Consider the following 12,170-nt stretch of genomic DNA (forward strand, 5'->3'; position numbering starts at 1 on the left):
ATCCCCAAGCCAAATGTTAAGGGGAGAGGAGGACATTGACAAAATAATGCATCGTATTTCACTTCGTGTTCATCAAACATAACCTAGTAAATTGATGTTAGTAAAACTCGACCAAGTCTACAGTGCCATTCTCTCATAGAATATACGGAATTGAACATACCCTTTCGTGCGCCCTGGAAAAAGAAGCGCACAACGAATACCTGCAGCGCGGCCATCGACACCATCATAAACGACTCGATCACACTGAAGTTGAAGATCCGACGCTCGGTACTGCGGACAGTACTGAAGTTACGGTTCTCACGCGTACGGAAGTACTTCTGGTTTCGAGAGATGGTGGACAGTTGTGAGGAGAGCTTGTAGATGGATTCCTCCAAGCTGGAGGTTTGTTCGGGGGTAGCGCCTTGTCGGGAGGGAAGTTGAGCGCGCTGCTCATTCTCGACCTGCACAAAGAAAGAAATACGTTAGTGATATAATTCCCCAGGTGGACTTGAGGACATCTTCAATGCAATAGGCGCATGTTGTTTATCCGCAGGTTGTGGATAGGGGCAGTTGACGTACAGCAATCTCGAAATCAACCATCTTCTCGGCAAATGTGGACATTTCATTGTTGAAGCAGAACTTGTATTCTCCAATGCTCTGCGCAGTGAAAACAAAGTCGCCCTGTCGCTGTTTCTCCTCGGCTGCAACAATCTTGTCGCCCGGAGCTTGGATAGAGTAGTCGACATCGAAGGAACCACCTGATTGGACCTGGAACAGAGAACCAATGTTAGAATCGGCTAAACTTGATAACTTCTAGGATCTCTCTTTTTTTCTAAAAGATCTCAGAGGTGACTGACCGCGAAGTAGAAGGCCACCTTGGCGTTGGCCTGCTCAACCTCCGCGTAGAAGCATGCCTTCTCGTTAGCTTCGAGGCGGTAGGTCAACGCGGTCGCAGAGACAGAGGAGGCCAAAGAGGCCAAACCGGCTAGAAGGGCGAACCGCATGTCGGAGAATTGAGGATGTGGATCGATAACTGCGCGTCAGGAGGTCGACGTCTCGGAGTTCAGTTGTTCTGGCCAGCTAGACGGCTGGCTCAAGTTTGCAGTGTTTGCACCCAAACAAATTACTGTATGCAAGCTGACCCTTAGCCCGACTCCTAAGTACTAAAGAACACTATGTATTAACCTCAGAATAAGAAGGCAATATTAAGACTTGGTGTTAATCATTCTACTAGTATCTACCATTTCAGTTAAAGAGCGGGTTACCTATTTTTTCATGTCTAGTAGCTCATTCTAATCTAATATCTGCCAGATTTGGGGTGGAATTGTATCTTTTGTAGCCAAAACACACCTGGGCATTCGTCTCTTCATGGCATTTATATCGCCTCTACTCCAACTATGAAACTATAAAACGGAGCTGAAAATGAATAAGAAGGAAAAGGAAGAAAGAATAATGGAAAGAAACAATGTTCGTCAGGTATGTGCTGCTCTTGTACCGATTTGCAGCATCTTGCCCTTACGCAAACCCCCACAGCGCCCCAGAAATCACTTTATCGAATGAAGAAACTCTCACTCTTACTCCAGAAAGAGCGGCTCTTGGTGGGATGATCAAGACCAAGAAGATCATCCAAGCCCGCTACGTCAGATAAGATATCATCTAAGAAGGGAGGTCATGATTAGCTTCTAGTTCCAAATTCTCATGATTGGAATCAAGTATGTTAGACTCACCATCTTCAATATACTTGGCATTTGGGAATGAGTTGCGAGGTACAATGGCAAACTTAATCTTCTCGAAAGGCTTGCCCTTGATACCTGTACGCTTCGACAGACGTTCCTTGGTTTCCTTGAAAATCTCGCCCTGTTCAAAATGTTAATACAATACTCGTGCAGAAGATTGCAGGATATGACTTACCGGCTTCACGATGAACTTGAAAGGAACGCCATGAGGACGGTTAGCCTCCCGGTCAAAGTTATAGGCACTGATTAATCGGTCGTCGCCATCCATGTTCAATTCCTCAGCTGGAATGCGCTCTGCATACAGTGTGGAGTATTCGTTGATGGTGGAGACGTTGAAATCCTCACGAATCTCCTTGGAGAACTTTCCATTGTGTGCCTCGAACAGCCTGATGTTGCCGAATGCCTCATCATCCAACTTCACCTTCTGCTGCAAGGCAGAGAGAAGTTCGGCAACGGTTCCATTGCGAGCTACAAGAACCTCGATGACCTCCTCCTTGGCGATGCCGTCAGGTAGGAATGTGACCTTGAAACTCTTCTTGCTCTCAAAGTCGCTGAGACTCATATCGAGGACCTCGTAGTATAAGGCGTCTGCGCGGTGCATGGTGTAGCCATAGGTACCGTACTGGCCGTTGAGGATCTGTGAGAGGGTCGAAGTGATGGAACGCTTGAGGAAAGGCTTGGCTTTTCCGGTGCTGGCCATCACTGGCGCGAATCGCAGATGGGTCGGGTCCACATTCAAGTGCTCGCCAACCTTCTTTGAGAACTGATCGTAGGTCATCTTTCGACTGAGTGTCAAGACAAAGTCACCTGGCTCCTCAGAAGACTTGATCGGAGCGAATGACACGTCCATACGGTTTAAGAGATGGTCATAAAACTGTCTAGCGTCGGGGAAAAGAGCTGCCTGGGGGACTTCGGAGTCTTTCAATGTGCGCTGGAACGTGATGATATCGCCATCCTGGATCTCTGATTGCTGGAATGTCTGCTTGGGCTTCATGATCTCGATCATGGTGTGCTTGATCTCTTCAAAGAGCATGAATTCAGTACCCACAGGCCAATTCATTCTCGCAAGAATTGTTGATCCCAAGTCGCCAACTTTTTGGTTCTTGCGAATATAAACAGAACCAACGCCAGCCAGTGTCTGAGTCGCGACATCAAAGTTCTTCAAGAAGATGAGAGCAGAGTCATTGCCCTCAGGCCAGGCCTGGCCGTCAGGCGAAACCTCCATCCACAGGCGGAAGTAGTTGCCCTTGGTACCATACTTGTTGTAGGCTTCTTCGACAGTCATTTCGGGGTCAGTGATGATCTGGTCAGGTCGAGTGGTCTTGTTTTGACGGTTGACCATAACCCAGAAACGGATCGCCTCAACACGGATATCATGTTCTTCCGCCATTTCCTTCGCAAACTCACCAACCTTCTTCGATCGAAGAACGCGGTACTGCTTAGGCAGTGCTGGGTCTTCGGCAGGAAGATCAATACTGGTAAGATCAAACCCGTGGTGAGACTGGAAGGACTTCTCGGTCAGAACACCAATGTTCATAAACAAGTGAGCCTCTTCTCTTTCCTTCTTGCGCCGAAGAGCCTCTGCACGATCTTCTGCCAAACGTGATTCTGCGACCTAATTAGTAGTGTTCAAAAGCATGAAAGGGTCAGATAAGAGGGAGACAAACCGATGTGAGATGGGATATCTTCTTTCGTAATCGGAAGAAGAACATCATCCACCCGTGTCTTTCGGACATACACCAGCATGTAGGCGTTCATCGATCGTTTAGTTGACAAAGTGCGAGTATAAGGCTGTCGAACACCAGTGGCGCCATTGGCCAGCTCATACTCTCCACCATAGTTCTCCTCCAAGACTTCCCTCTCGGTGACTCGGTTGACTCGGTCATCGTCAAATCGGTACCAATGTCCGTCCTTGGTGGGCTTCAAGAAAGCGTAGTAGTGACCAGCATCTAAACCACCACTGTGCACAAGGACTCCATGTAGTTCATAAGTCCAGGGCTCAGATCTATCAGCATTTTCAGAGAGATAGGGGGCAGCATCAAATTCCATAGGGAAAACATGTCGGTCGTTCACTTTCATCATTGTAAGGAGGTTCAGGTCGTACTCAAATCGTTTCAGGTGGAGGTGCAAGATAGGTGGAAAACTTTCGAAGATGACACCCTTCTTCGCATCTTGGAGGCCATATGGAGAGCCTGCGTCATACTTGTTCTCGCCTTCGAGTGTTTCCACTTGAATGTAATCACGGAAACTATCATCCAAGGTCTTGTTACCGCGAACATTGAGCTGGATGTCCCAAAAGTCCTCTACCCGAGAAGACTCATAGTCGACATTGATACAGGAGATGTAGGTTTTGGTTTTGCCGACAAACATGTCGGGAAGGGCCTTTTCTGCCACAGTGCCTTTCATCCTTTCCTCCAATCGCTCCATGAGCTTCCGGGAAAGCTCCTGGACATCCTGCTGTTCAAAAGCCTGCCGGGAATCCCATCCAAAAGACACAGTCAGCTCGTTTGTGGAAACAGCAGTCTCATTGGTCTGCAGGTTGTAAAACAACCGTTGAAGAGTCCAAGCACTGTTTTCACGAGTGGCCTCCTCTTCAGTGGGGATCTGGTAAACAGCCTATGATTATTGGTCAGTCATGATCTAGCTAGAGAAATCGAAGATGGCGCCATAGTATCGTATACCTTGCGGAAAGCATTCGTGAAATACAAGGATTGTAAGAGAGAGTTCAGGTAACAAGTGGCACCCTGGTTGCGCAGTCCGACCATACCAGTCTCCTTCTTGGAATCGTAACTTTGTGGGAAAAAATTAGCCATTGAGTTGCAATCCAAGTTTGAAGAACCTGCAAGGGCATACTTTTGGAAGCTGTGCCAGAGAACACCGGTAGGATCTTTGACCACACGAACATAGGCAGTAATATTGGCCTCATCGTCCTGGACTACCGGCACACCTTTGCCCTCCCATGGCTCGTTGAACAAGGTTCGGAGGTCGTAAAAACGAGTGAAGCCCCAGTCACCCTCGTCAACGGTGAATCGATGTGTCGCGGCTAGCATCTTTTTTTAGCGCAATCCTTCCTATCAACATTTTCGAACTTGCTTACTATGGGATACGTAGATCGATGGGTCCTTCACGTTCGATAAAACCAATGAGAACTGCACACAGGCATACCAGTTCTCTGGCGGCTTGCCCTCCCAGGCGTGTTCGAGGTAAAAAGAGGCATGTTCCGATTGGTTCCCGTAGGGGAAGAAGAGGATTCGCCTTAATTTTTTTTTTCTGGTCAGCATTTGCACCCTTGAAACAAATGTACTATGAGGTCACCCACCAAGGGAATCCACCGCAGTTGAAGACTGGTCCATGAAGCTTCCGATCCTGCTTCCTCCAGTCCTTAATGTGCCATGTATGAAAAACCTCCTCTTCGGTCTCGAGTTCAGGGTTTTTAGGTAATTCTCGTGCCATCATCGCCGCATCTAAAAGTTTGGAGGGGTCTCTGTTAGCTCAATCTGTCCCGAACTTGATCAGACCACTTCACATAGATTTGCATAATCTGAGAGAACAGAGTCCCATAAATCGGCTTGGTCGCAGATGTTTTGTTTTAGGGTTCACCACCGATTGGGTATTATGCTTGTTGTGATCCGGAATCTGCGGCGGAAGAGAGGGGAAATAGAAGAGAGTAACCTACGGTCAGCAGCAGAAGGCGCAGGATCAGGCTCATCGGAGCCGGCGCGAGAGACCACGACGACATCAGTCTTCTCATTGTTGTACTGCTCATAGTCGTCGACTAGCATGTCGTTCTCCGCAAGCTGGGGCCTGACGGTTAGATCTGCAATGACGACACACGCGAGGGGCACGGTCGGAGACTCACATTTTCCATGGCAAAAGCGCCCTCCCGTCCAGCCGGAAGGCACCTGTCAGAAAGGGTAATTTTGTGGAGAAAAGGGAGTAAAAGATGGTAGAGAATGAGAGGGAGGTGAGTGTCGGGAGGAATTTCTCAAGTTTGGAGAGAGCTTTAGCGGTGGCGGAGCCCTCCTCACTCGGCAGTTAAGAGCACCAAGTGGTTGAAGAAGGAAGGGGTAATAAGTAAATAATAACACGAATAACAAGAAGAACAAAAAGAAATATGAATGAAAGAAATGATTTACAAATAGAAAATAAAAATTCAATCAATCACCTATGTTAACTCTTTTTCTTCATCAGAATTAACTTGTTTTTATCATTTTAATTCTTCATAGTTCTGGTTCCTTAATACCCACATGTGAAGAACTTGACTTATACTACTTTCAACTACACAAGTCAAATAATACTACACATGACACTCTGTATCCTCTGACTCTCCCAAGCTATACTATACTACACCATGGGCCATTTGAAAGGCCATTCTTAAAATCAACTATGAAACACTAGCTTACAAACCAGCCTACGAAATCAGCTTTGTGAATCAGCTAGGTACGGGGTGAACCACGGGTCTGTTGAATGGCTTGTCGAAATGTTTTTTGATCTATATTGAGTCGCATAGTATGTTATCATTTTATCATTCCAACAGACCTATGCATTAACTCTTCATGTGCTAACCAAAGGACAATGGCCTGAAAGTTACTTATGCTCCACAAAGATCAGATAAAAGTACTGGAGGACTATATCGGCCATTTGATGTCTACTTGTAATTCTGAAGAATGCAATATGGTCGGTTGGTAGGCGATGTGTTGGATTATTCTCTCAACTTGAATGAGTCGCGTTCCTCTAACCTTTTCAAGTTGGATCTTGTACTGTATAGCCAGCTGGGCGATATATAACATTTAATGTTTAGGTAGTAAGGACACAAATTCCGATGTGGTGAAGAGGCAGAACTACCCGTAACCTTGGAAGCGGTGAAAACCACAACCTATTCAGGCGGACACAAGTTGTGCTTTACGCATGCTGATATCAACCCATGTCACGGTATATACTATAAATCTACAGCTTTTTTTTTACCTAGCAATTTAATAAAGGATCTCTTTCAGCAGTTCAAGTTCTAATTATCTCTCACACTCTCACCCGATACTAGTAGTAACTTGAAGCCCCTCTACTATGTTCTAGTTTTAAAGAAGTCCTACCACCTCGGCACATGTGCACATGTTATGTATTGATGGTACCGCCTATAGAGATAGAGATAGAAAATAATGGACCAGATAATCAAGTATGTACTTCCCAGTAATAATATTAAATGAAATTGAAGGCTATAAATAGTATATAGGTGGCTAAATACTAGAAAATATAGAATATCATCCATAATAACCTTGAAACTAAATCATAGGAAAATACTCCAGGCGGTGATACTTCTCACCGCCCGGCAGTTAGGGCTTACCGCCTTCCACGGCTGTATACATGGGGACCTAGAGCTCCGGATTGAACATGAGATCTCTACGTCTTAAACCTCCGAGAAAAAAGAAAGAAATAAGGTAACTGCATGGAGCACAATGCAGCTACTTCCAAGGAGCTGCAATGCTCTCCGGAAGGCGTTTAAACCTCGTTTCTTTGCAACCCACCAACCACCTCCATGGCGACCAGGTTCCGCGGTGGATGAGTATGACTCCGCACTCGGAAAACGTGCCTGATCTCCAAGACTAACCCGCGATATTCTTAGATGGGTCGAACGACCCATTCGCCCAATAAGTCTCCGCCAGTTGACTTTTTTCGGTCGCACATTGACAGAGCCTCGACTGATCAGCTCGGCAAACTATGTTCGAACTGAGCTGCCCACCCGGTAGGTCATGAAAATCATGATCATGAATCATGAATCACAAGGCAAAACGTGAACTGAGATCATTATAGTTTGGCCCATCGCCTGCGAGATATCCAACAGCTGCCCTATGTCGTCGTCTCTAACCCCCGTCTTACCCTCGTGTACGAGCTCTACTACAGAGCCTTCGAACGATTCCGTGTGATCCCCGAGATCCGTAGCTTGGACGATAATGAGAAATTCTGCGATGTGCTTCGCGATATGCTCAAGGAGCATCTGGTGGTGATCCCCAACCTGGCGACTGGAGTCTTGGAGTGCCGGGAGCTATTCCCGCCGGATGATATGGATCGATTCATGAACACTTTGCTGCGAGCGGTATGAACAACCTTGATATCGTGGGAAATGATCAACCCAACAAGATCAGAGCTGACCTTCTAATATAGAGAATCTCGCGCCGTGTCATTGCTGAACAACATCTTGCGCTAACCGAAACTTTCAATTCACCCTGGCATTTCCCCGACTCGCACGAACGAACTGATATGAATGCGGACTTTGTGGGCGAGGTGTTCCTGAAATGCAATGCAAAGGAAGTCATCGAGCGATGTGGCAAGGTGGCACAGGATCTGATGCGCAAAACCTCTCAGTCTTCCAACCTTCAAATTCCTGCGGTGAATGTTCGAGGCCATCTGAATGCAACATTCCCGTATATCCTCAGCCATCTGGAATACATTGTAGGGGAATTGATGCGCAACTCGGTGCAGGCTGTCATGGAAAAGTATCAAGATTCTTCTGAGCCACCGCCCCCGATCGAGGTCCTCATCTGCGAAACACCTCAGCACGTGATCATGCGCCTTTCCGACCAGGGTGGTGGCATCCCGCGCGAGATCCTGCCGTACCTGTGGTCATTCAGTAAAGGACCCCGAACTCAAACGCGACTTGAGAATCTAGGCCGTGTCCCCGCCATGGCTGCGACAATGCAAGAGCTTAAAGTCAATGAGCGCAAACAAGAACTGGCTGGGTTCCATGAAGGATCCCTTGATAGTCTGACATCCCGACCACCGAACCTACGCTTAGGCATGGGTCTTCCGATGAGCCGCGTGTACGCCGAGTACTGGGCAGGTAGCTTGGAGCTACATAGTCTGGAAGGTTATGGCGTCGACGCTTTCCTGCAGATTTCCAAGCTGGGAAACAAGAACGAGCAAGTAACGACCCGCGCAGCGATCGACGCTGTGTGAGGGGGTAAGCCTTGTTTTTCCCTTCAAAAAAACATCACCGTTGACAACATTTGTACTTGTGGCTTGTTCTTTCCTGGAAGGCGTACTGTTTTAGTATGCCTCATTGCACGACTTACTCCACCAATGACGATAATCCCCCGCGCGCTACTCGGGTAGTACATGGGAGATCATGAGGAATTCTGCTACCATTGATGAGGTGGCAGAGAAAGTACCTCCAAGATTTTCCAGAAGTTATTTGATCACCAGATGTGTACAATATCAGCACCTTGAATCCTCTTGAATACCTCAGTGTCACCTGCATGTACCTACCCATGTACCTACTTAGGAAGGTACATGGGTAGGTACTTAGGTGCCTGAGGTGTACTAGGGATGACGTCAGCCCACCCGATCTCTCCATCAGCCCTATCCATTCATGTGGACCATTTCTCCATCTCAAACAAGGTTGATCCAATACCTACGACTCCTCTGACTCCCCTCTGACGTCGTCTCGCCGATCATGAAACGAATTAATTCCCCCAGGGACGACAATATCCCTATTTACATCTTCATTCTCCTCTTTTCCATCCTCCTCCTCAGCTTTCTCGCAACTGCCGATTTTAAACGGTCTGCATCCGATTCTCAAGAACAATAAGCATCATCACCTCTATTATCATCAAATTCATCCATCATGGCAGGCACTTGCTCTATGCTATGTCTTATCTTGATCACTCTTTTCAGTAAGTGAATTTTATTTTGGATTGATCCAGACAGTTTATAAGAATGCAGCGCTAATAAATTTATAGTCCCTCCTCTAGGCGTCTTCCTGATCTCCGGCTGTGGAGTTGACTTCTGGATAAACCTCCTTCTCACGATTCTCGGGTGAGTACTAGATCTGTCGCGTGCTGGCTAGACCCAGTTTCCTCTTTCCAATCCAGTATCTAACAAGCTACCAGATACCTCCCAGGACATGTTCACGCATTTTATCTGGAATATGTTTACTACCATCGACGCAAGCAAGATCCCATGACCCGCGCAACACAACGACCCGCACCTGGTGTCTACTCCGAACGTGTTCAGAACGGCGGACACTCGAATCGGAACTATGGCACGATCTAAGACAAGACCAAGGCTGGTTGGCGCATAGTGGTTGATGGACTTTGTGGTTTCCGTCTTGCTTACTGGGGAGTCAATATGCCAATCCAAACTGTCCTTTCACGCGAGTACCCTGACGAAGCGATTATGGTCATTAATAGTATTACTTACATCCCCGAGGGCCATAAAATGAACCATTCTTAATGACTTACTACATTTACTGTTTCATTTGTATGAACCCGTAGAGCCATATTATTATCTATACCATCCATCCTTCTGATATTACACATGCATGTCAGGCCTTAGTGATTATAGAATAACCTAAACAAAATACCTAGTAGTGTAGAGGGAGTTCTATTCTAGGAGCGGACAGTAAAAAAGAACATCTGAAAAAGCCAAATTCATTCTGTATAGCAACTTGAAGCAATATGCTACTTTACGATTCAATGGTTAATCAATTAACAAGTAAAAGATCAATCAGATATCGACGTAGCAAGACAAATTGGAAAACTTCAAAACTTCGCAAAACAAAGAAATTTTTTTTTGAAACCACATAAAAACTTGAATCAATATCCACCTCAAGCATCGGTCAGAACCTTGGAAGTATCAGTCAACAAAAAGTGATACAGAGTCCAAGTTTCAAACAGGAGAACACACACAAAAGTATAGCTTCAATGTTGACCCAGTCATTCAAGTGTTCTAAGATTCAAAAATAGGTTCCCTATTCTTTGTGCTTGGCCAAGAAGTGCTTGGCCAAGAAGTGCTTGACTTTTTCTTTGAACGTTATGGTCTTCTTATCCTTCTTATCCGCCGGAACCCATCCATATTGTTCTGGATGAGTGATCAGAGCTCCAAACTCCAAAAGATATGGATGACGACCCACACGGGCTCTCACACCATGCAGTATCGGTCCATGTCCCCAGTATACCCCATCTTTGTTAGGATCGAGGTTTACCGATGAGTCCAAATCCACAGGCATCTCTCTCGCAAAACTCAAGTCACCCCTTTCATAGAGCTGCCTCAATAGCTTAATATGTTTTTTAATAGCGACTATTGGTTTTTGGTTTAAACCTTGTTCCGGGTCAATGATTTTGTGAATCTGGTAAAGATTCCCAAAGCTTCCATACATCTCCATCCAAAATACTCGATCAGGTCCCGGCCCATGACAACCACTGGCATGTAGATTCCAATCACAGCAAGTGTAATAATGCTAAGGACACGGAGGATAGGCCATTGGCTTATGATCGGATATCATGAAGTCATTAGACGAAACAGCCTTCTCTAGCATCTGGAAAAATCCTTCTGCATCCTTGATTGGTTCATCTAGATTGAAACCAACCCAAAGTGGATAAAAGTCAGACCACCTTTCCTTGATTATATCCATGCTTGTGTAGACTTTATAGTCTAGATATAATCTTCCACACTCCTTGATAATCCATCAAGGAAGTATAACTTTGAGATAGGGGTTCGCGTTGGCCTCGGTAAGTGGAGCCAAGACTCGAAGTCCTATGGACTTTAATTCCACCCATGATCCCTCTCTACCATCCTTGTATTTGAAAACAGTGTCAGGTTTGGGGATATTTGGATCAAGAAGGTTATCTTGCCAGAGCTCTGTGTCACAAAGGAGTTCTGGTGCTTCAAAATCAGGGGTCGGTAGGTGCTGCCACCGATCCTCCCAATTTTTCACTGGCTCTCTGTCATTATCAGCAGGGTGCCAGTCCTTCAACACTGGCAACTTCGAAATTGTAGACATCTTCGAGGTTGTAGGTTTTGGTATGGGTTTGGTGCTTTAACTTAAAGCTCAAATGCTCAAGCTCAAGCTCAAGTTCAAGTTCAAGTTGCTTCAAGCCTGAACCTGGGACCTCGGGAGTTATAATGATGAACTGGTGGGATAGTTGGGCGTTTAAATATCTCTATCTCCAATAAAGAGACCCTCTGGGATATTCAAGGTGAATCTCCGATTGAATGCGATAATCTGCGCCTTCATTCAACACCTCCAGCTCATTGAAAGTCCGAAATCCATAAAGGAATATTTTGATGATTTCCAAGTTTTCAGAGTGTTTCTTCAAAGAGACACTTGGGCATACGTGTGCATCTGGGTACCAAAGAACCAAAAAAGAAAATGAAAATGAACTTGAAAACAACTCTGGAAGTGATGTAGCAACATTTGAAATTTCTTTATCTTTCGATGGCTTAGCTATATTCTCTTCTTGATACTATGCACTTTTGGATTTCCGATGGGGTTCGAACGTGAGATCCATGCCCAGGTGGTTCCAAGGTCACTAGGTAGTAGTGCCTCCTGTTTCAGCTTCAATGCCATGTACTTCAAGTTGGGATAGCTAGGTATTTCATTGCGTGTATCATAATGGGAATGGACTGAAAGCCATAAGAATAGGCACCACTTATTATTTTTTCGGATATCCAGATAATATCGGT

At 45.9% G+C, this 12,170-nt stretch overlaps 6 protein-coding genes across 6 annotated transcripts; 2 read left to right on the forward strand and 4 right to left on the reverse strand.

The window, feature by feature from the left end:
* Positions 1–146: 146 nt before the first annotated feature.
* Positions 147–983, reverse strand: N7483_000948 (p24 family protein; the record flags this gene model as incomplete). The annotated part of the gene is made up of 3 exons (XM_057084386.1): positions 147–440; positions 559–747; positions 837–983. Coding segments are annotated over 3 exons (630 nt in total), but the record flags the coding sequence as incomplete, so codon positions are not given.
* A 545-nt stretch (positions 984–1,528) lies between these two features.
* On the reverse strand, positions 1,529–5,617 carry N7483_000949 (ubiquitin-specific protease UBP15; the record flags this gene model as incomplete). The annotated part of the gene is made up of 9 exons (XM_057084387.1): positions 1,529–1,635; positions 1,707–1,836; positions 1,891–3,323; positions 3,383–4,331; positions 4,397–4,505; positions 4,569–4,758; positions 4,813–4,970; positions 5,035–5,179; positions 5,392–5,617. Coding segments are annotated over 9 exons (3,447 nt in total), but the record flags the coding sequence as incomplete, so codon positions are not given.
* Positions 5,618–7,165: 1,548 nt separating this feature from the next.
* Positions 7,166–8,663, forward strand: N7483_000950 (protein kinase PKP2; the record flags this gene model as incomplete). Its single annotated transcript, XM_057084388.1, has 4 exons — positions 7,166–7,272; positions 7,333–7,452; positions 7,521–7,803; positions 7,872–8,663. 4 exons carry the CDS (start codon positions 7,166–7,168, stop codon positions 8,661–8,663), a joined length of 1,302 nt encoding a protein of 433 aa, XP_056950537.1.
* Positions 8,664–9,330: 667 nt separating this feature from the next.
* Positions 9,331–9,758, forward strand: N7483_000951 (YqaE/Pmp3 family membrane protein; the record flags this gene model as incomplete). The annotated part of the gene is made up of 3 exons (XM_057084389.1): positions 9,331–9,379; positions 9,446–9,521; positions 9,596–9,758. 3 exons carry the CDS (start codon positions 9,331–9,333, stop codon positions 9,756–9,758), a joined length of 288 nt encoding a protein of 95 aa, XP_056950538.1.
* A 697-nt stretch (positions 9,759–10,455) lies between these two features.
* On the reverse strand, positions 10,456–10,713 carry N7483_000952 (uncharacterized protein; the record flags this gene model as incomplete). The annotated part of the gene is made up of 1 exon (XM_057084390.1): positions 10,456–10,713. The coding sequence occupies one exon, from the start codon at positions 10,711–10,713 to the stop codon at positions 10,456–10,458; it is 258 nt and encodes an 85-aa protein (XP_056950539.1).
* Positions 10,714–11,172: 459 nt separating this feature from the next.
* Positions 11,173–11,487, reverse strand: N7483_000953 (uncharacterized protein; the record flags this gene model as incomplete). Its single annotated transcript, XM_057084391.1, has 1 exon — positions 11,173–11,487. The coding sequence occupies one exon, from the start codon at positions 11,485–11,487 to the stop codon at positions 11,173–11,175; it is 315 nt and encodes a 104-aa protein (XP_056950540.1).
* Between the last annotated feature and the right edge of the window lie 683 nt (positions 11,488–12,170).

This window comes from Penicillium malachiteum (assembly GCF_028827825.1).
Source record: "Penicillium malachiteum strain IBT 17515 chromosome Unknown utg000001l:1.0-8184562.0:1.0-8186909.0, whole genome shotgun sequence".
NCBI classification, from domain to species: Eukaryota; Fungi; Ascomycota; class Eurotiomycetes; order Eurotiales; family Aspergillaceae; genus Penicillium; species Penicillium malachiteum.